Consider the following 21,616-nt stretch of genomic DNA (forward strand, 5'->3'; position numbering starts at 1 on the left):
TTGTTTTTTAAAAGTAATATTCAATCGTAAGAGTTAAAAAGTTTAGTTTGTTTTGAGAAAGTTATTTTTAATTGCGTTTTCATTTTAAGTTTAAACTAGATTTTTTGTTATCTTATAACGATGCTCCAAGTAATAATTAATAAAAAGGGTTAATAAGTAAAGTTTCTTTCACGAAAGTTATTTTTAATTACTTACACATATCTTTAGATTACGTAGCAACAAAAGATATCTAAATTTCAATGTGTTTACGTATTTAGACAATTCGTAATTAGTGCTATGAGAATTTGGTTTACTTAAAACGAGATAAAATGTCATAAGTCAAAATACTAGAGGTGATGAAAGAAAATATAAAGTTAGCGTTACAGAGTTTTAAATTTAAAGCCTCAAAATATTTAACCTATTTTTAAGGTAGCTAAATCCAATTCATTTTAGAAAATCAAGAAAAACTAACTAACAATTCATCAATTGGAACAATCTCATGTTTATTATTATTTCCTTAAATGAAAACAAGGTTATATTTCAAATAATTATTATTTTGCTGTGAGTAGTTATATTTTTATACAAATAAGATCGATAGTTGCAGAAATTAGTTAATTATATCAACATAAATAAGTTAGCAATACTTTAAACCAGTATATTATTCCTTATTTTCTATTGTTTTGGTTTTTCCTTTTTTGTTTTGTTTCCAGAAATTTTTTAGATATTAAGATTAAGAATAATATCTTAATAGTTCCAGATAAAACTGTGAAAATAATATTTTTTTTAAACTTTCTTATCAAAATCCTTTAATGATTTAGCAACATACTTGAAATCCTTGAAGTGTGCGAAAAATAGTACTTACTAAATTTTTCTTGTGTTTCTTTACATTCATTTTTTTTAAAGCTTCTAGTTTGAAATAAAAACAATGATTTTGCTCTAATTATCATTGCTCCAATGAAGAAAAATCAAATTTATTCATAAATTTTGCGTATTCTTATTTACATAATTACCCACAAAATCTTATACATCGTGTTGAAAGTAAAATAATTGTTAGTTTCAGTTCTTTTTTTCCCGAAAACTATAAAAAATGTATAATTTTCTAACTTACTCTTGGTCATAACTTTAGATTCTAGATTGATTTAGTGCTGGGAATTATTTATGTGAAAAAATGATAATGATGATAATGATGGCGATTATGGAAATTATACCTAAGCATCAACGCCCATCATGAAGCCGATCAACCATTATCGGCATTAACGGGATCGGATTATCAGAATGATCTAGCATTTATAAATTTTGTCAGAGTAACTTCTTTCAACATACTTCAATTACTCGCAGGAGATGTCTCCAATATTTTGATATGGTGGATTATTAACCTTAATTACACATTTTCCTCTGTTTTCCTCCAGAGTTCGATTTCAGCTTCATTATTTTTTTTAATAGTAGATTAAAGTACAAGAAATGAAATTTTCATGAAACTACTCAGATCAATTATCTTAATATGCTCCTGAAGATTTTATGAGTTGCAATATTTTGGAAGGTTTGGATTTTGATTATTGTTATTTAAACATTGTCAACTTCGTTATGTTAGTTTTCAGTATTTATTGGTATAAAGGCACCAAGATCTTGTTAAAAAAAAGCACTTATCCAATATTCTTTTATTAAGCGGTTTTAGAATTTTAAACTTAGTAAACTTCAAGTAATACACGGTCTACTTTTGGAATAAAAACCAGCGAGCACAAAATATAGTTAGTACTATTATTAAATACTATTAGTATTTTTTTTTTTTTTCGGAAAGAATTCTGTTACTCGATATTTTGTTCAAGTAAGATTCTGACCTTCGATATTTTGTCCTAGTGAGATTCTGATCTTCGATATTTTGTTTTAGTGAGATTGAATTATTTGTGAAAGCTATTGAATTGTAGATTATTTGCAAAATATGCTTATCAGCAGTTGTCGTGCTACATAACTCAGCGAATGATTGAGAATTTCCTGTACTTTATTTTCATAAAAATACATTTCACTTTAAAGAGTGCTCTTATTCTAAACTCAGTCATAAAAACTAGAGGCTTCACAAACATTTATGTGACACAACATTTATAAAACTCAATTTATTCATGAAAAAATTAAAGATTAAAAAAGTATTACGCATGAAATAGTTTTTGAAATATATGGAATCAGAAACAGATAAACTTTCATGTAATGAATCTACAGATTCTGTTATGGTCTGAAAAAGATTGTACAAATTTATTACATAGAATAAGTTTTGAGTGAGAAGCATTTAAAAGTTTTTTAAACTTACAAAAGGAATTTTTGTATTAATATCTTTGAAAAATAATTAAAATAGGACAATATTTTTTTTAATTAATATTAACTAAATAAAATTAGTGAATATAGTTAGTGAATATGGAGGAAGCCTGTCTTTTATATAAATATCTTCGCAAACTTTCGAAATAAGTCAAAATTTTTCCTCCCAAAATTATGAATAGTGGTGAAAAACCTTTTAAGAAGTAAAAATGGTTTTGAAACCGTAGCTATTAAACCTAGTAGCTTATATCTTTGGGACTATTAAAGTGAATAAATTTTTATATTTATTTATTTATTTTTTCATACAATCAAAAAACTCGTTTGCAGACAGATAATTTCATGTAAAGTACAATTTAAGATAATTTATTAATTGTTATTATTTAATTTAATAATAGGGGAAGAAATTCTGAATTATAAGGGATGCATATCTTTACCTCGTTATATATTAAGTAATTTTAAATAACAAAATGCAAAATTTGAACAGAATAGGTCAAATAGTTCTTGAGAAATGTGAATTTAAATATAATACTTTTTTGAAATTTCTTTATTTGAATTATGCCCAGAATAATCACGCGTCAATGTCGAAAAACCGACATAAGAAATAAACAATTTTATACTTAATAAAAGGAGTCATGCAGCCCTTTTTTTTTGTTTTATCTGATCTATATTAAAATCAATCAAGAATAAACAAGTGTATTTTGTAAAATATCAGTCTAGCTAAATTCATCATAGACGAAATTTCCAATGAAATTATACGATTTTAAAATGCATCTCAAATTATTAAACAATAAAGTCCTCCAACTTTTTAAAATTTATATTAACCTACTAAGCGAACACCATATTTCTTTGAACTTTTTTTTTTTTACATGAACGAAGATTTTCAATCGAAATAGTAATAATACATAATTTAAGTATTCCGAACGAAATTTTTACTTAGTGATATAATCATTGATTGTGTGTGTATATATATATANTCTAAAGAACAAATTACGTATAAATAGATGCTTAAAATGATTTTTCCTTTACGTGTATCTTATTTATTGTACTTGATAATCCAATTGCATTAATTAAATCTCGCCGTGTCGTAACATACACACGAATTAACAAACCTCACCGTTTACGAGTTAATCACTGAATTTATATGGAAGCGGCAGTTAGATATTTTCCTAAAGTAGGTTGTTCGATGGCTCTATTTTGTAAACTTAACCTTTTTAATGGCTTTGAATCCCATGATTATTTCATCAACGGAACTTCGGGTATGAAACACAGGAACTTCACGCGGAGGAAAGCAGCGGGTTGGTGCGTTTTTAGTTGAGGATGTGCTAAGTTTATCATCCCAACCATCTTCTTTTTTTATTCTAAACATTTATCTTTCATTCATTGAGAATCAGATATCATTTTGATTATCGTTGAGTTTTAAGATGTCAGTTTTGTATGTTAGGGGATAATATAGTTACAAAGCTTGCCATTTCTTAAAAGAATTGTAAAGTTTCAAGCGTAATCAAATATGTTTTTACCCAAGTATATTTAACATGATGAAATACATTTCCTTAAACTTTAAGAAGTCGTTTTTTTACATGTACTTTTTTCAAATTTTCTTATTTTTACTCTTCTATCTACTTACTACTCACTCTTTAATTATTCTTTCGTGACTAATATATTTTTTTTTAAAAAAAAAGGGGGGGGGAAAGCGATTGCCAATTTTAAAAAGTTTATTTTCCACAAAATATGGCTCAAGTCTTAGAGCAAATTTTGTGCACAAAGCTTTCGATTTCCATATGAATAGTCAGTTAATTATGTTTCCCAACAAAACATTTTTTTTACCGTTTTATTTCTATTTCCTTTAAAAGCTCTTATTTGTTACATACGCACATTTTTTTTAAATTATCAGTTTTCAAATAGCAGTTAATGCCTGTGATGGACATGGCTAAACTCGAGATAGTTAGGATACTAAATTACATATAACATAATTAGGAAGAAATGGGCTTTTATTACCGGTGGCGGTTTGAAACCTATCCAGTATCAAATCAACGTGTATCAGCATATTTACAGATAAAGACAATCTGTGAGCAATTCTGATCACATTGCTACCATCAAGCTGTTGATCGCAAAATTGTGAATCTTTACCCTCCTTGGCTCCTTATATATATATATATATCCTTGGCTATATATATATATCTTAGAAGGATATTGTGATAGTATATTAAAACGTAATACTTTTTTTTAATTAAATGTACTGCAACTAAAATTATTTTAAATGAAATTTTTTTTCTTCTAGTATTAAAATTTGTTACCTACAACTTGAAATTAATATTCGAAAATTCTATTATAGTTAAAAATAAAAACGAAATGCAATATTGGAAATGTTTTGAATGGCAGCAACGTTAACATCGTAGAAAATAATACTTAATCATTATCTAATATTATTATGAAAAATTATATTTGTTTTAATTTATTTTTTATTTAGAATCATAGGTTCAAGTGCAAAAATTCGAAAAATTTCCAGAAAAAAATTACGTTTGGTTCCCACATTACCTAAATTATTAATTTAATAATCTTATCCGATTACTTATTTTTAACATTAATAAAAGTTTGACTTTTACAACAAAGAAAATTTATTAACAAATAGAATACCATATAAAATTTATTATAATACCATATTATATAATTTTATTGTAATACCATATAACTTTTTATAAAGCATACACAATGTAATTTACAAAGTCGATAATAAAACGCAAGATTTTTGGAGTGACATTTGACCCAAAAGTAGAAATAAATAATTAAAAAAAATCCTATTTCTTTCTCATGAAGATCCAAACGAGTCAATCATTGCTTCAGGTAAAAACCCTCAACCTATTGTCAAGTGTTTCTTAAACAAGATAGAAAGTAAAATTATTCCGATTCATCAATCATTGACATAAAGTGACACATCGTGACATCGTCATACATCATTAAGGACTTCCTCGGAAATTGGCTGTGACAAAAGAGATAGACATCCTTATGGTTAAAGTATTGATCTGTTTAATATACAACAGAAGACACAATTACGTTCATTAAAGTTTTGACAAGATGAACTGCGTTTAAGTTGTATACTCATGGATAATAAAACAGAGATCCGTCTGAACGGTAGCACAGTTTTATTTTCATAATTGTTTCTAATCATCAGCAATGTTATGTTAAGATTTTTTGGAGCATTATTATATCTTATAATAACTAGAAGTGATACTTATTAATTTATCAAGCATATGTATCACATTAAAGATTTTATCATTTGTCGTTGCTTAATAATAATAACAGGCATGTTTTTCTTTTCACAACTGTTAAACTCACTTAGATTAAATAATCCGAGAGTATTTCTTTTATAACGTTATCTGTAATTTATTATTTATAGTCAAATTATAATTTAACTTTATTGTACATTTATAATACAATTAAGAAAAATCATAATCTTTCCAATAATTAATTTGTTTTAAGTAATTATCTTGATAAATAGGGACACACATAATTCTACAAGATAAAGAACACGGTATATTACGCTTTTTCTCTTAAAAATAATGACATTTTTTATCACTATAATGTGCTTTATGTCTAGTATAAAGAATATGCTTAAAATTGAATTTCACAGATTATAACTGAAATAAAATTTCCCTTGAATTTTCAATCTCTTTCTTTCAAACTTTGAATGTTGCTAATTTATTTTACACACCATAGAATCATTTGCATATGCATGTAATTATAGATAACCTATAGTCCAAAACTAATTAAAGTTTCAAAATACAAAAGATTATCCAGATGTCAAAAGTGACTTACTCAAAAAATATTGTTAATTTTTAAGTTTTTTAACATAATTTATTTTGAGCAGTTATCTGCCATAATAAAGAAAAATGTATACTTTTGTAAAATAAATAATGAGCAAAATCAGCTAAATTTTAAACTCTTATACTATTTTGCTTAATAATGTCCTTTTTTAAAAAAAAGTTTAAAGAAAAGTTAATTTCTACTTATTTTGAAATCGTAACAATTTGGAGAATCAACAATCGCAAGAATTTACAGAAAGATGCAATTCTCGTTCTGATTATTTCATTAAAGGGCTTATTAATTCATTATTAGTCTTGTAAAAAGAATCTAAAAAAAAAAAATGCTTTAGCAAAAGCTTGAAAACTTTTCTATTTTAGTATTTTTAAATAGTCTTAGTAATTTGGTAAAAATGCTATCGTAGCAGAAACCTAACTTAGATAATGTTAAAAATTCTTGTGTGACAATGTTAAAGATTTTATTTATTTATTTTTCTTTTAAAAGAAAATTAATAAAAATTAATAACTTTTTCTGTTCAATCACTCAATATTATAACTGCACAGCACTTTGGGTACCGCTGAAACTTTTTTTAATCTTTCATCATTAAATATGTTTAATCAGTAATACTTACCATCGAAAACATTTTTTAATTTATTTTACAGCAATGTAACGTAAGATACCTAATTTGGAGTTGAAATAATTTATGAGAAAATATTTCATGACACACTTATGTTTTACTTGAGGCTGTTTGGAGTTTTAATAAAAGTTTTTAACTTGTATCTAAAGGGGGACCCCATTCTGTTAATCTGCAGGTGGTCGATTGTTGACTCGTGTGGCGAAACTAGCAGCATAAAAACGTCAGTTTTTGTAGTCCTAAGAATAATGTATGTTGCAATCAATCATGAGCTATTTTGACTTAAAGGTGATGTTAGAAAAGGTATTCGAGAGGAGATGATAAGGTGCTAGCAAAGAACACTTTGAGAGATTCATAAAGGGGAGTGGCTATCCACATCTCAGGGTAGGCAAAAGAAAGCAGAAGGATCGATGTGTAAATATAGTTTTAAAAGATCATAAATTAAAATCAGTATTAAGATTAAAAAAAATTTCTTTTTTCTTTATATAAAAGCGAAATAACTATTCACTGGCTTAGTATCTATCCTAAAAAATTCCCCAAACTAAAATGTTTCGGAAGTGCTTTGTGTTAGATATTTAAATGTATTATAGATGGCATATTTTTTTTAAAGAAAAAAAACATAAATTGAAACAATATTAATTGAAAATCATCGTATTTGTGTATATTTGCGATAATAAAAAGCATTAAAGTGTATAAAACCGTTTGAAGAGGCGGATAAATTAAAATTTGAAATATCTTAATTAATTTTTTTTCAAATACGAAAGTAGACCCTTGATGGCTCAGGGAATGGAGCGTTTGCCTTCCAATGAGGTGAACCAGGTTCGAATCCTAGCGATGGCTGGTCGATACGAATTCCGCATCCGGCTTGCACAGACCACAATGTTAGCATGAAATATCTTCAGTGGTAGACAAATCTTGGGTTAGAAGCCCCTTGCCGTCAGGCTACCCGTGGGAGGTTCTCGTGGTCTTCCACTCTATGTAACGCAAATGCTGGTTAGTTCCATCAAAAAGTTTTCCACGAAAGCAAATTTCTCCCTAAATTTGATCGAGGAGTCCCCTTGTTTTCTGGATTGGGTTCAAAATTACAAGGCTACGTAGTTGAACATTAGTAGTCGTAAACCCAGAAATTGGGTCTGCTGTTCAACGACGGGTATAAAATAAAATACGAAAGTAGGAATTACAAAACAAAGTGCTTATTTAAGAGGACGCCTTTACGCGGGAGAAACTTTTAACCACAAATTCCATTTTACCTCCATTACTAATTTAAAGTTATTATAGAATTATTATAGAGTAGAAAAAGTGAGTTTAGTCAGTTTTTATTGTTAAAAAAAGAAAAAAAATTTAAATATCAAAATGTGAACAAATTATTGGAAGCGAACTTCTGCATTGCGTAATCTTAAGTTGGCTTATAATATATTTATTGTTATTTCGAGTATTTTGAAAATTTCTTTTCAATACTTGAAATTTCATGTCTTACTTTAGGTTTGTCTGAACGTACATTATGCTTGTATGTATAAAAGTTGGGCATGATATGTTTAATTACATTTAATCAACTTCTTTTAATCTATACAACAATCGTAGATCATGTTTCTGCTTACAAGCAATCAAAATTTACGATTACAATTGTAATCATGATTATTAGCTATCATAATTTACAAATGCAAGTAATGGTAATTTACGATTAAAAGTAATAATGATCTTTGATTAAAAGTTAGTAAAGTTACATGCAACCTTCATTTCAAGACATCAGGAAATCATCTTTAAAAGTAATTGATTACTTGTAATCAACTACATATTTCCCAACTCTGATGTTTATTAGTTTACTGAAGTTGCCTTCAAAGCATTTCATTATAATAATTTTGGTATAATTATTTTCGAACCAATTATAATTGCATTCCAGTTTTCTCTTTGAATAATGTGTGAATATGAATTTGTAACAATAAATTTCCTTTTAAAGATAAACGTATTACAATTTCTGCATGTTTTAAGGTCAAATCTAAACTTAATTAAACCTGCAGACAGACAGGTCTTTTAATTTAAAGAAAACTTAATCCTCAATTATCTCGAAAAGAGGTCTTTTATAAAATCAGTATAATTTATGTGAAAGCTTATTCAAGGCATGTTATTTAAGCTAGGATTATATTTAAAGCTTTATTTTCTTTGCTCTATTCCCATTTTCATTCCATTCTTAATGTGATTATATACAGCTTTATAAATCTTCAGAATGGATGCTCTTTTTGAGTTCCAATTAGAGCTGATTTATATGTAAAGTGTTGTACATATTATAAATTCATAAAAATTCAATTAAAATTTTTATTCACTTCGATAAAATTTCAAATCTTAGTGAATAAAAATTTTAACATTTGAAATTTTATATATGTAAATATAATTATACTATTGGTTATTTATTGAAATAATCTACTTAATTGCATTTTTAACCATCGTTTTAAAAGATTTATTGTACTATTCGTTTTTTTATGTAAATATTTTAACTACTTCATAGTATTTATAACCTCCATTTTCAAATATTTATGATTGTTCTTGTTTTGTAGGTTGCAATAAAGTATATACTAAAAGTTCTCATCTGAAGGCTCATCAGAGAATTCACACAGGTTTGTATAATCACTTAATCACGTTCCCTATCATAATTTCTTTATTATACATATTGTAACTTATACTATACAATATGGATCAACCTGATACATGTTGTATAATATAAAAAAGCAATATATTATACAACGTGTATCAGGTACTGAATGTTATTTGTTACTGCTCAAATATTACGTAAGCATATTTTTTTTGTGAATTTTGGACTGCCTTTCCTCCTTGTCAGCAAAAATAAGCAAATCACATATGTCCTCCCTTACTTACGTAAAAACGTCGCAACAGCAATCCCGGTTCTTGCTTTAATTTTGACTTTTACTGTAGTATCTAATTTCTGGATTAAATTCAAATGACATTTTGATTCATTTTATAAAATTTTGAGTAGAATGTTCTTTTGGATTCTTTTATAAATTGCTTAAAAATTACAACAACTTTCATTCCAAATCTGAAAATTTTTCATGCATGTTTTTTTTGTTACAATTTCATTTCCTTTTTAAGAAAATTTAAAAATACGGAATTTTAATGTCTAATGTAAGCATTGATCGTACAGATCCCCATTATGAGCAAAAATAAGCATATCATAAACCTCTTCCTCTGTTAGGTGTTTTAAGTAATATTTGTACGGCCCCCTTTTTCAATCATTTTTTTTTTTTTATTTAAGAAAGATTAATTTTGAATGAATTTTGAACACAAAATTTGAATTTCCAGAAGTCTCTAGTTTTGAAAAAGTTTTTCAAAACTAGATTTTTTTTTAAAGCATTTTTTACATTTTTAGAACAGCTATTTCTTCTGAAATATGAAGTGCAATTTATTTGAAACTAAATAAGCTAGAGATTTTGAATTTATATTAGATCTCATTCCAAAATGCATAAAGTTTTTCTAATGATAAATAAAGCTTTTCTTCTGATTTCAAAATGCATCTAGTTTTTCTTCAAAATATTTTGATGAAATATGAAATTTATAGCCAAGTGTTTAAATGCATCCATCGCCAACCTTTTTGCAAAGCTGCTGGTAAAATGAAATTTTTACAAAAAGCTTTTGAAAAAAAATTCATTCATATAATCCCTATTGTTAAACACTATTTCCGCGTATCAAAATGCAACTTAACTAAATTAATAATTCCAAAATGAATATAAAAGCGTGAGAACGATCATAATGTCCTTTAGTCATCTCATAATTCCTTAATTTTTTATTTAATTATAATCTGTAGGATGTATCAAGCTTCCCATATATATACATAACAGATTTTATCACTATATATAAGTATAACAAAAGGCAAGCGAGAATTACTACCATTAAAAATAACTTTCCGCGTATAAATAAATACCGCGTACGAAACGCTTGTCACTTTTAATAAATACGCTTATCGCACTTTACGATAAACACCATACTACACAGGATTTCTTTTCATTAATTCTTTAAAGTCATCCCGAGTTCACCGCGAATCTTTAAAATAGTTTTTTCTTTTAAAATATGAAGTTCATATTATTTTAAAATTAAACAAGTTAGAGATGCTGAATTTATAGGAGATTTCATTCCAAAATGCACGAAGTTTTTCTAATGATTTCCTTCAAATTATTATAATGAAGTAGGAAATTTAAGGTCTAGTGTTTAAATGAATCTCCAATATTTTTGCAAAGTTACTGGCAAAAGAAAACTTTTGCAACAAGTTTTTGAAATTTTTTTTTTCATTCATCTATCACTATTGCTGAGCACTATTTCCGTGTATCGAAATGCAGCTTAACTAAATTAATGATTCCAAAATGAATATAAAAACGTGAGAACGAGTATAATGTCCTTTAGTCATCTTGTAATTCTTTAGATTCTTTTAGAATGTATACAAAGCTTTCCATATATTCAGGACAGATTTTATCATTATATAAAAGTATAACAAAATGTAAGCGAGAATTAATACCGTGAAAAATGACTTTTCACGGACAAAATAAGTACCGCGTACTAAACGCTTGTCACTTTTAATAAATGCACTTAGAGCACTTGACAATAAACACCATACAACACAGGATTTTTTTTTTCATAATTTCTTTAGAGAGATTGCGAGTTCACCGCGAAAACATAGGTGTGTGGGTTACGCCTTCGAATCCTGGCTTACAGTTATCTTTTCTTTTTCACACCCCTCCAATATTTTTCATCACATTTGGAAATCATCTTAATATGTTAATGCGAGTAAAAAATAAATGACCCAGCTTAGAATTAAAGAAAAGCTGAAAAAGTCGCCAAATTGAAGGAGATTTAACCCAACAAATCCTTTTGTCCCTTGGAAGGTTAAAAGAAATTATGTTTTCATATCTTTAAACCGCTTGCAGAAATCTTTTGTCGGTCCCTAAAATTGCCGCAAAATAGGACTTAGCGAGGATTACACTAATCTCGGTAGAAATTCGCGTGCCGCGGGATTTTTTTAACAATTTTTTTTCTCTTTTTCACCGCTATCCACTTTTTGTATATTATTATAGTTAAAAGGATGGGGGACGCATTCGCGTATGAATGTCTGTGCATGTGCGCGTATATATATATCGATAATATGCATGCAAGCCCGAAAGTCTCACGCCTCGATTTTTGGACGCTTTTTATGCTTTTTCCCCTCTTTTAGAGATGCTTTTTCATTCTTTTATGCGCTTTTTTTCTTCTAAAAAAGTAGAGGAGGAGGGGAGTGATAAGATGTCGTTCTACTTCCGAGTTGTCTAAGTCCTTTAAAGATTTCCTTGAAAATGTGACTTTCTAGTGTTTGAGGGGCTCCTGCATACATTACCGAATTTCGCGTGTAGGTCTAGAGACACCTGCAAAATCTTGATGAGATGTATATCGACAAATCTTATCTATTTTGGAGTTTATACTCGTTATAAAAAGAAACATAAAAAAAAATTTTTTTTTTTCTTCTTTGGCTTCATGATGCTTGATATTTTTCATGATGCAAAAAACAAACTACTCTGTGAGTACAGAATTAAGTACTTCAATAAGAAATAAATGTTTTTATATTAACAAAAATAATTAAGAATGATAAATAAATAAACTAATACAAATAAAATTTAAAAAAAAACTATTTTTCTAAAACTTCATTATAATTACATTTATTGCGACCATCATAATGTTGCGTTATTATATAATTATCGCAGTAAAGGTTAGTTCTTTTAATCGATTTAAACGTATGTTGAGGAGTTTTTAATAATATAATGTAGAGATGTTTATAAAACGTAATTGATCGTTTCAAACTCTCTACCATCGAATGGACTTTTAATAAGTGCTACACTGTAAAACCTAACCGTAAAATGTACCGGTACTCAGGATGCCGGTACTTTTTATTGTAAAATCCATTTTCACCAGAATATGTTACGGAACAAAAAATTTGATAAACTGTAATTTTTACAGTATTAATTACCGTAAAATCTCTGAATCATTCGCATTGTATAAATATGATTGAAAAAAATTTTGGTGTAATATTTTACGGTAAAAACGGATTTTACGGTAAAGTGGATTTTGCGGATGATGCACCCTACCGTAATCTGATTCAGAATTTTTTACAGTGTATCCGAAATACATACTAATAGCGTTTGCGAAAATTGCAGGTCAGTAGCAGTGTAGCCACTCTTTGTGAAAGTGAAACACTAATTTTTCTCCGGAACTTTGCCGGTACTGAATTGATTAATTTATAAATAATTTGTTATAAATGAAAATAATTAAAAATAGAAGAAAGTTTTTTATCGAAATAGTATTATCTCAAAATGTTTGTATTATCAAATGAAAATATGTGAAAATATTTCCATTCAAATAATATTTTAAAAATAATCTAATTGTCCTAGTGTGGAATTGCTCTATGGCCTTAGGGTTGTGGTCTGTTATATTTAGTAAACAGATAAATAGCATGTTCTACCATCAAGTATAATTCTTCTTAATGAAAGTAACAATTCAAACAAAATTTAATAAACACACGTGGAATTTCTTCGAATGATTTGTTAACGGTTTTTATACGTCTGAAATCGAAATTTTAGTTTATTTTTATTTATTTATTTATTTTTTTTTTTTTTTTTTCTTGTTTTTTTTTTTTTAANGTCTTAAGAAAAAAAAAAGCGTGAGACAGTTTTTCTTGAAACAATATGTTTAGTTTTTGAGAATAAATAATTGAAAACCAAAATTATTTATCAGAAAAACTTAAAAATAATAATTTTTGCTTTAAATTTAAAAATTATTTCGCCAGAACTTTGAACATACGATTTTAGAACAGCACTTTTCTTAAACTTTTTTTTTAAGCATACAGAAATAATTTTTTTGAAACTCAAAACATGACAGTCATTTTGCTTATATTAAATTAAATTATTAATTTACATATTTTAAAAAACTAATTTGCTTTTTAATTTAAAGAGATTTTATTTCTATATCTCAAAAAAAAAGTGTTGCTTATTTGTTTCATAAAAATTAAAACATATTGTTTTTTCTCTCTTTGTGACATAATTTTTTTTTCAGTATAATTTCTGTGAAGTAATTACCGAATTCACAAAACTATTTTTCTCGATAATAGAACCTTTAGTATAAAGAAAAACTTTCAGAGCATAAGAATAAAAATTATTTTCTTTGTAACTGAAATCTAATAAAGATACTAATTTAATGAAACATAAACTAAGGAAATAAAATGTGACGAAATATGAACTGATTTCTTTAAAATAAACCGTAATAGTTTAAAAAATTTCGTAACATCCATTGTAGACGTTAAGATTAATACAAAAACTGATCTGCGATGAAGAATAAACACTAAGCAAAACACTGATTTGATATCAAAAGCTCTAAACAAATAACATAAACAGTTAACTTATAGAAATTTCTTTGAGATATTGCCATAAAACATTACAGAATGAAAATCCGACCTACTTTTTAAAAGTTATGGGAGTAATCCATTTTTTTAAAGTTCTTTTTCATATATTTTACATGCATACATATATAGGATATACATGTATAGTAAATATAATGCATATATGTTTGCATTAGCAAGTACATTTTATATACATGCGTACAGAAACACGGATAAACATTGTACATAAATTTCTACTAAAAAATTTTTTTTTGCGTTCATACATAGTAAAAATAATGTGCACATAAATAATAGTTATATACATACGTACATATATTTCATACAAACAATATAAGTGTATGTATTGGTATATGCGCAACTAAAATGCACAGTGCACAGAAAAAAACAGTCCACACTAAATAACTTTTGATCGAGCGATCGGATCTTTACGTTCCAAGACTCAATGTAAATGGTCTTATATATATATTATAATAATAATAATAAATTAGCGATTCCCTGTTGAAAATATAGCCACCACCTGTCTCAGTACTTGTTGATAAAAAAAAGTCCTATTGCAATCAAAAGGTGTTCCCTTAAGGGGAAAGCCCCTCCTAATTGACTAGCAATATGAGTATATTTACCAAGTGGAAGGCCCCCTTTCTACATTAGAAGGCTCATTTCCTTTCCTTAAATGACACTTATGGGAATGAAGAATACAAATGATCGGATATATTGTGACCACCACTTTTACGCAGGAGATATTAGAACGGGAGAATGGAAAAATGAAAAGAAAATTCAACAAATTTCTGGCGAACGAAATTCGGTATTGGGAAATGGGGAAAAAGTACTCGCGCCCATGCCTCAAACCCCCAACTTCCTTTTTAGATATATATAAGAGCATCTTTCCTTATACATATCTTTCCCCCCATAAGCAATCAATTGGCCATTAATCTCGAAGTATAAAGCAGTGCATGTCGCCTTTTAGGACAAATAAAAAAAGGGGATCAAACAGGGGAAGAACTAAAAACGATTAATCAGTGGACTCAGGGGTGTCGAGTGAATCTTGTTTTTGGGGAAACCCCCACGAATTTTTTTGAGATACTTTTTCGGTGTTTTCCCGGGGGGTGAGCGATGCTTGGGTTACCTGTTTCGTTCTGGCGAATATTGAGCAAATTAAATGTTCGCCAAGTTATAATTACGCTTAGAGAACATTAAACTTGCGAAAAGTACGATTTTAACTATTAATTCATTTAAAAGTTTTGAAACTCCGAAAAGGGTGTGCTTGCATCTGCACTTAATATTCGGTATTCAGTAGAATAATAACTAAATAGAAGTTTCAAACCCTATAGCATTTTACGAACAAATAAAAAAGTATATTTTTGCGTTTCGTTAACTAATTAAAACATATTCTATATTTATAAATTAATAAAAATTATTTTAGCTTACATTAGCTGATGAAACGTTACTTGTAATTAAAAAAATAAAATTATTAGGAACAGTTGATAATTAAACTAAAATAACTGATTATTTAAGGGCAGATAAATTTTTATTCCTTTTATTTTTATTTAAATTTTTCTTAAGTTATTATTGCAACACTGCATTAATGTAATCATTCTTGTCTATATTTATTTAGATGTAGTAAATAATGTAATATATTTTTGATGAACTATTTAATCAAACTAATTTACTTTTTCGTTTCGTAGATAATATTAATTTGATAAGTTTCAATAACCAGCTAATTTTCTATAAGAGAGCTATGTAAAAAATATTCTTTATCATTTAATATGAAAGTTAATTTTTTTTTCTGTTTTCTGTTACTTTATAAGATTACAATTTATTTTAATATGATTATCATTCTCTGCATAGGTATTAAAAATTCGAACAAATACGGTCTAATAACATATCATGCGTGTCTTAACTAATGAAAATAAATCTAAATTTTATTTGAGTTAACTTTTTGTGACATTAAAGTATTATGATAATCTAACGTACATTTATATAAAACTTGACTACAAGCAAATAACAATTTTGCTGAATGTTATGTAGTTGGGAATCCATAGCAAATATATGTCTGATTTAAAATTTTTAAAAAAATATGTTATCTAGCATCCATTATGAATTGATACTGACTAACAACTTTGAAAAAATATGCAATAGAGAATTTGTCACGAATTGATACTGATTAATTAAGAATTCTGAAAAATATGCAGTTGGACATCCGTCGCTATATGATACTGACTAACAATTAAAAAAAAAATATGCAATAGAGAATTTGTCACGAATTGTTACTGATTAATTAAGAATTCTGAAAAATATGCAGTTGGACATCCGTCGCTATATGATACTGATTAACAATTTAAAAAAAAATATGCAATAGAGAATTTGTCACGAATTGATGCTGATTAATTAAGAATTCTGAAAAATATGCAGTTGGGCATCCGTCACTATATGATGCTGACTAACAATTTAAAAAAAAAAAATATGCAATAGAGAATTTTCACGAATTGATACTGATTTATTAAGAATTCTGAAAAATATGCAGTTGGACATCCGTCGCTATATGATACTGACTAACAATTTAAAAAAAAAATCTGCAATAGAGAATTTGTCACGAATTGATACTGATTTATTAAGAATTCTGAAAAATATGCAATTGGGCATCCGTCGCGATATGATACTGATTAACAATTTTGAAAAATATGTAATAGGGCATATGTTGCAAATTAAAACAGATTTACAATTTTGAGGAATATAATGTAATCTAATATCCAACGTGAGTTGATACTGATTAACAATTTCGAAGAATACCTTGTAATCTAGCATCCAATGTGAATTTAAACTGATTAACAATTTTTGAAGAATATTATGCAATAGAGCATCCATCGCGAATTGTCGCCAAATTTTGAAACCTTCCCGGATGAAATTTTTTGCCACTTTTTAGAGAAGTCAATTCCCCCCCCCCATCTTAAATCCCCTACTTTAAACGTTTGAAATCTAAAAGCTAACTTAGCTTCCTGCCTCGTGTTAGCCTCAAAATATTACCGAAAGGCAAATTCCCAAAGTTTGTTTGAAAATTTGCTTTTCTGTCTGAATGAGGATTTTTTAAAAGGAAAAAAGAACGAGGGGTGAGAAGTTAGTGCAAGAGATTTACTGTCAATCTCTTTACCGTTTTGAGGTCTTTTCCGGTAGACGTAGACTAATAGTCTGTATTATAAATTATTCGTTCCCATGATATTTAAAGTAAATTAGCTCTAATATTTATTTATTTTTTTTTAAAAAAAATTTTGTTTTAAAAAATATGTAACTTATATTTAAGAGTTCGAAAAACATTAATTTTTACTAAGAATTTGGAGAAAAAATTAGAAAAAAAAATTTTTTTTTTCTAAAAAAAGACAGAAAAAAAGATAACCAAAGAAAAATATTTAAGGATTTTAAATAAAAAAGTTACGTGTCCGCCATTTATTATAATTACCTTTGTTCAGTGGATTTTTCATTTTAAAAAGCGCTAACTTTTAAAGTTATTTATAAAACGTTAGAAAAATTACTATATTGATTTATTTAATTTGCCTATTTTTATTTACTTTAATCAATTTGATATTGCAATAAATATAGATTCAATTCACCCAGGCTCCTTAAAATATTTGTGCTTTGTTGGATATAGATTTTCCGTAGTTAAAAGTTTGATTAAACTTTGGCGATTTCTGTACTAATATTCCCAATTATTTGTGTGATAAAAAGCCGAGCGGGGAAGATTCATTCCTATGATTTTTGCTTCTAAATAAGTATTCAATCTATTCTGCAATTTATCTGCAACGTATTTACTATGCAACAAATGTATTTTGATTCATTTAACTCCTCCCTTTCTTAAGTTTCATTTAAGTCCCCCAATTCCAAAGAAATCTAGTCCCCCAAGAAATCTAATTCACGCCGGTCATTTCGTTCTTTTTCGTAAGGGATTGAAATTTCTCATCTATCAAATTCTTGAAAAAATAAAAATTCTGAATAAGAAAAACTGGATAAAAATAATTCGATTTTTATCTAAAGTTATACCTTTAATACCCGAGTATCTCTAATTACACCTAATATGGTAGATTTAAAATATCCAATTAAAAAAAAAACACTGGTAATGACTTTAATAATACTGTAACGTGTTTTAATATTCCAATTTTTTTTTATTTACTTATTTATTATTTTTTTTACATAGATTTTGTCTGAAAAATCTGTGAATGTTATAATCTAGGGTATTGCAGTACCAAAATATGATAAAATTTACCATGTTTCTTTCTCTAAGAAAAGCTTGTTAAATTTTACCAGAAGAGCTTTGGCTATGATTCCGGAAAAATTCGGATAAAATATGGTTTTATAATATCTGATAAAATTTCGGTAAACGTGGAAAATGTAATAATTTCATCTTGTTAACTAAGAGCATGGCATAAAATCCATTTATTCGGTTAAATTTACTTTTCAGTTTTGGATTTTTTACTAAATAAGAACTATAATTTTGAAAACCAAAATTTCCGGTACAGTTACCATACAAGCGAAAAAATTATAAAATGAATGGTTTGAATACCGTATATTTTGGTTTTTAATACTAGAAATGTCATTACCTTACAATATGGTGATTTAACCAAAAATTCTTTTCTCCGTGCACGTATAATTTAATTTTCTTTAGTTAAAATACTGTTAAAGCCGTAAAATAATCTACTTTTTCTTTTTAGGTGAAAAACCTTACCAGTGTCAGTGGGCTGAATGTGATTGGAGGTTTGCACGATCAGATGAACTAACTCGGCATACGCGCAAGCATACTGGGGACAAGCCTTTTAAATGTCAGGTTTGCGAGCGTGCTTTTGCACGTTCCGACCATCTCGCCTTGCACATGAAGCGCCATCAGCCGAAACTAAACCGGCCATCCACTACAGCTTGATGGGGAAAACTGCTGGTTGTAAATCGGTTTTAGAAGTGATCACACGTTAGAAATTTGTCGCATTAGCAGATCATTGGTGATTTGTAGTGGAAACTTTCCGGGTGATGTAAGACAATTTTCATCTTTTTTTTTACTAGATTTTGAAACGTTCATCTTGACTATATTTTCTGCTCTACTTTTGATTCTACGCTCCATTAGTAGAAATAAATACAAGAAATGAACTAGCTTACAGTGTTTCACCGTCCGTGTTTACGAACTCTTGCTGGAAAGTTATTTTACCGAATTCAGTCAGCATTTGTTTTTCAAGTAATAACTTAAAATGAATCATTTTAAGCCAAGGTTGTGTTTTTTTTTAAAAATTAAATGAAACTGTTCTGTGTTGTTATTGTTAATTTTGCTATTTGGTTATGAATATTGTATGACGAACATTATTGTTCTTGAAGTGATAACCACCGCAATATGGTGCTCAAAAGTTAGTTTGAGACAATACCCATACATTGTGATTTATGGACAATGATTTGGTAATCTTTGATAACTTTAAGTAATGTATATTTGTCAAATCATGTTCCAGATTTTGTAATTTTATCAGCATCTGAAGGGTAGATATTATTTTTAGGAAAATTGAATGTTTCACTGTACATTTACCAAAATTCCGATGAATTTTTGTAAGTAGTTATAGCTTGAGTTAATCTTAAATTAGCAATTGTATTTTTTTCTCCTCAAAAGCACAAATTTTATTTCCTATTTTGAAGCACTTTCACAGTTTTGTGCTTCTGAATAAAGCATATCAAGCTGTTCATTTTGAATGGCTTCATGCAGATTTGCAACATAAAGTCTAAAATTCTGGATGTCCACGTGCAGCATTTGTTTAAAATTGTATCATCATACTCATTATTTGTATTTATACCATTACTTTCTTTTTAATAGCAAAGATCTCATTCTTAGTCTTGATATGAGATAGACGAAAATTATTAATTAGATTTTAGAAAAAGTTACGGATTGAACACGATTTTTTTAAATCAAGTATTTTACAAAAATATTGATATTTATTTTTAACTGTATAATAATAATTTTTACATTTTCATTTCGAATTTTAAATCTGTTGTTACATTTTATAATGATTTGAAGAATTATTATTTATTTTTATAAATAAAGTTTGCGGAAATTGCCCAGAAGCAGTGTCATTTTAGTGTTTTTAAAATTTTTAGTGGAGAATAAGGCAGGCTGGGGTGCATTTGACAAAATTATTTCTTAAAATTTTATTTTTACTCGTACAATAATTTGAAACGTTTTAGCAAACTTAAATAAAAACTTTATTGTGAATATTGAAAAGCTAATTTCAAAAATCTTTAAATTTTACTGAACTTTTAAGAGCATGTGACCCCTCTTTATCCCCTATGGGTATGCCTTAAAAGGGCATATTTAATGTGCCTTAAGCGGGCATATTTTTTAAAAAAAACTTTAAACAAGTACATAATATATATAAATGAGAAAAAAAAAGGAATTTTAATGCACATCTAAAAGGTGAAACATTAATATTTCAAATATCAACATTGAAATTATGAAATTTAATATTTATTTTAGTTTTGCCCAAACAATTTAAACTTTTTTTAATTTCATATTTTGTAAAAAATAATTCAAGAATGAATTACTATCATCGAATAAATAACTATTCTTGAAAAAATATTTTAAATTTATTTGTTAATTTTGTCTTTATTTAAAAAAAAATGAAAATTGCAAAAAAATTTGTTGTGAAAAAAAGTTAAGGCTTGAATATTTAGAGCTAGTAGACTCGTTGTAAAAATTGCACAGCTAATATCACGTAGTTTGTATTGCATTTTTTAAATTTATGTTTGCAAATTAATATTTTATTAGTTTTTAATAATAAATAATGTACATAAGTTTTAAAAACTTTGAAATTGTTTAATCTGTCAAACCACTTTCAAAATTTTTTGTAAGCTTCATGTAGCAATTTCGTTAAATTGCACTTGGATGTCTTTCACAATGTATAATTTATATTGTGCCTTATTTTTTCATTCGTAATTTTTATTAATAGTGCCTTATATATAAATACTTACACAAGTGTCTGGTTGTGAAATTTATGATGCAGTTATGGAACATTATAAGTTGTATTTACATTGAAAGCTCTTAGAGCAAAGTTACTGCATTGTTATGAGTTTCTCAAGTGCCATTAAATATATTATAACAATATGTGGATTGTGATTTTTTGTGAGTAAAATAGTTGCTTATTTTATTGTAAACAAATTCAGTTTAACAAATGCATCCGAACGATTCCGTTAAAAAAATTCAGTTTAATGAACACATCCAAACGATTCCATTTCAACGAATTTGATTTAATGAAAGTACATAAACGATTTCATTGTAACAAATTCAAATAAATAAAAATATCCAAACGATTCCTTTTTAACAGATTTAATTTATTGAACGTAAACAAACGATTCCTTTGTAACGAATTCAGTTTAATAAACATATCAAAATGATTGCGTTATACGGGAATGCGTAATTTGGATTTAAGTTTCAATTTATATTGCTTTGATAAACTTAAAAAAAA

At 27.3% G+C, this 21,616-nt stretch overlaps 1 protein-coding gene across 2 annotated transcripts in view; it reads left to right on the forward strand.

Moving 5' to 3' along the window:
* The window catches only part of LOC107450101 (dendritic arbor reduction protein 1), a 59,913-nt gene extending 38,658 nt beyond the window's left edge, over positions 1–21,255 (forward strand). For both annotated transcript variants that reach the window (XM_016065829.4, XM_016065830.3), the window contains exons 3-4: positions 9,271–9,330; positions 18,839–21,255. In XM_016065829.4, the coding sequence (XP_015921315.2) occupies positions 9,271–9,330; positions 18,839–19,044 (266 nt within the window). In that variant the 3' untranslated portion in view covers positions 19,045–21,255. The remainder of the gene's footprint in view (positions 1–9,270; positions 9,331–18,838) is intronic.
* Positions 21,256–21,616: the final 361 nt, after the last annotated feature.

The sequence above is a fragment of the Parasteatoda tepidariorum genome, chromosome X1, assembly GCF_043381705.1.
Source record: "Parasteatoda tepidariorum isolate YZ-2023 chromosome X1, CAS_Ptep_4.0, whole genome shotgun sequence".
Classification (NCBI taxonomy): Eukaryota; Metazoa; Arthropoda; class Arachnida; order Araneae; family Theridiidae; genus Parasteatoda; species Parasteatoda tepidariorum.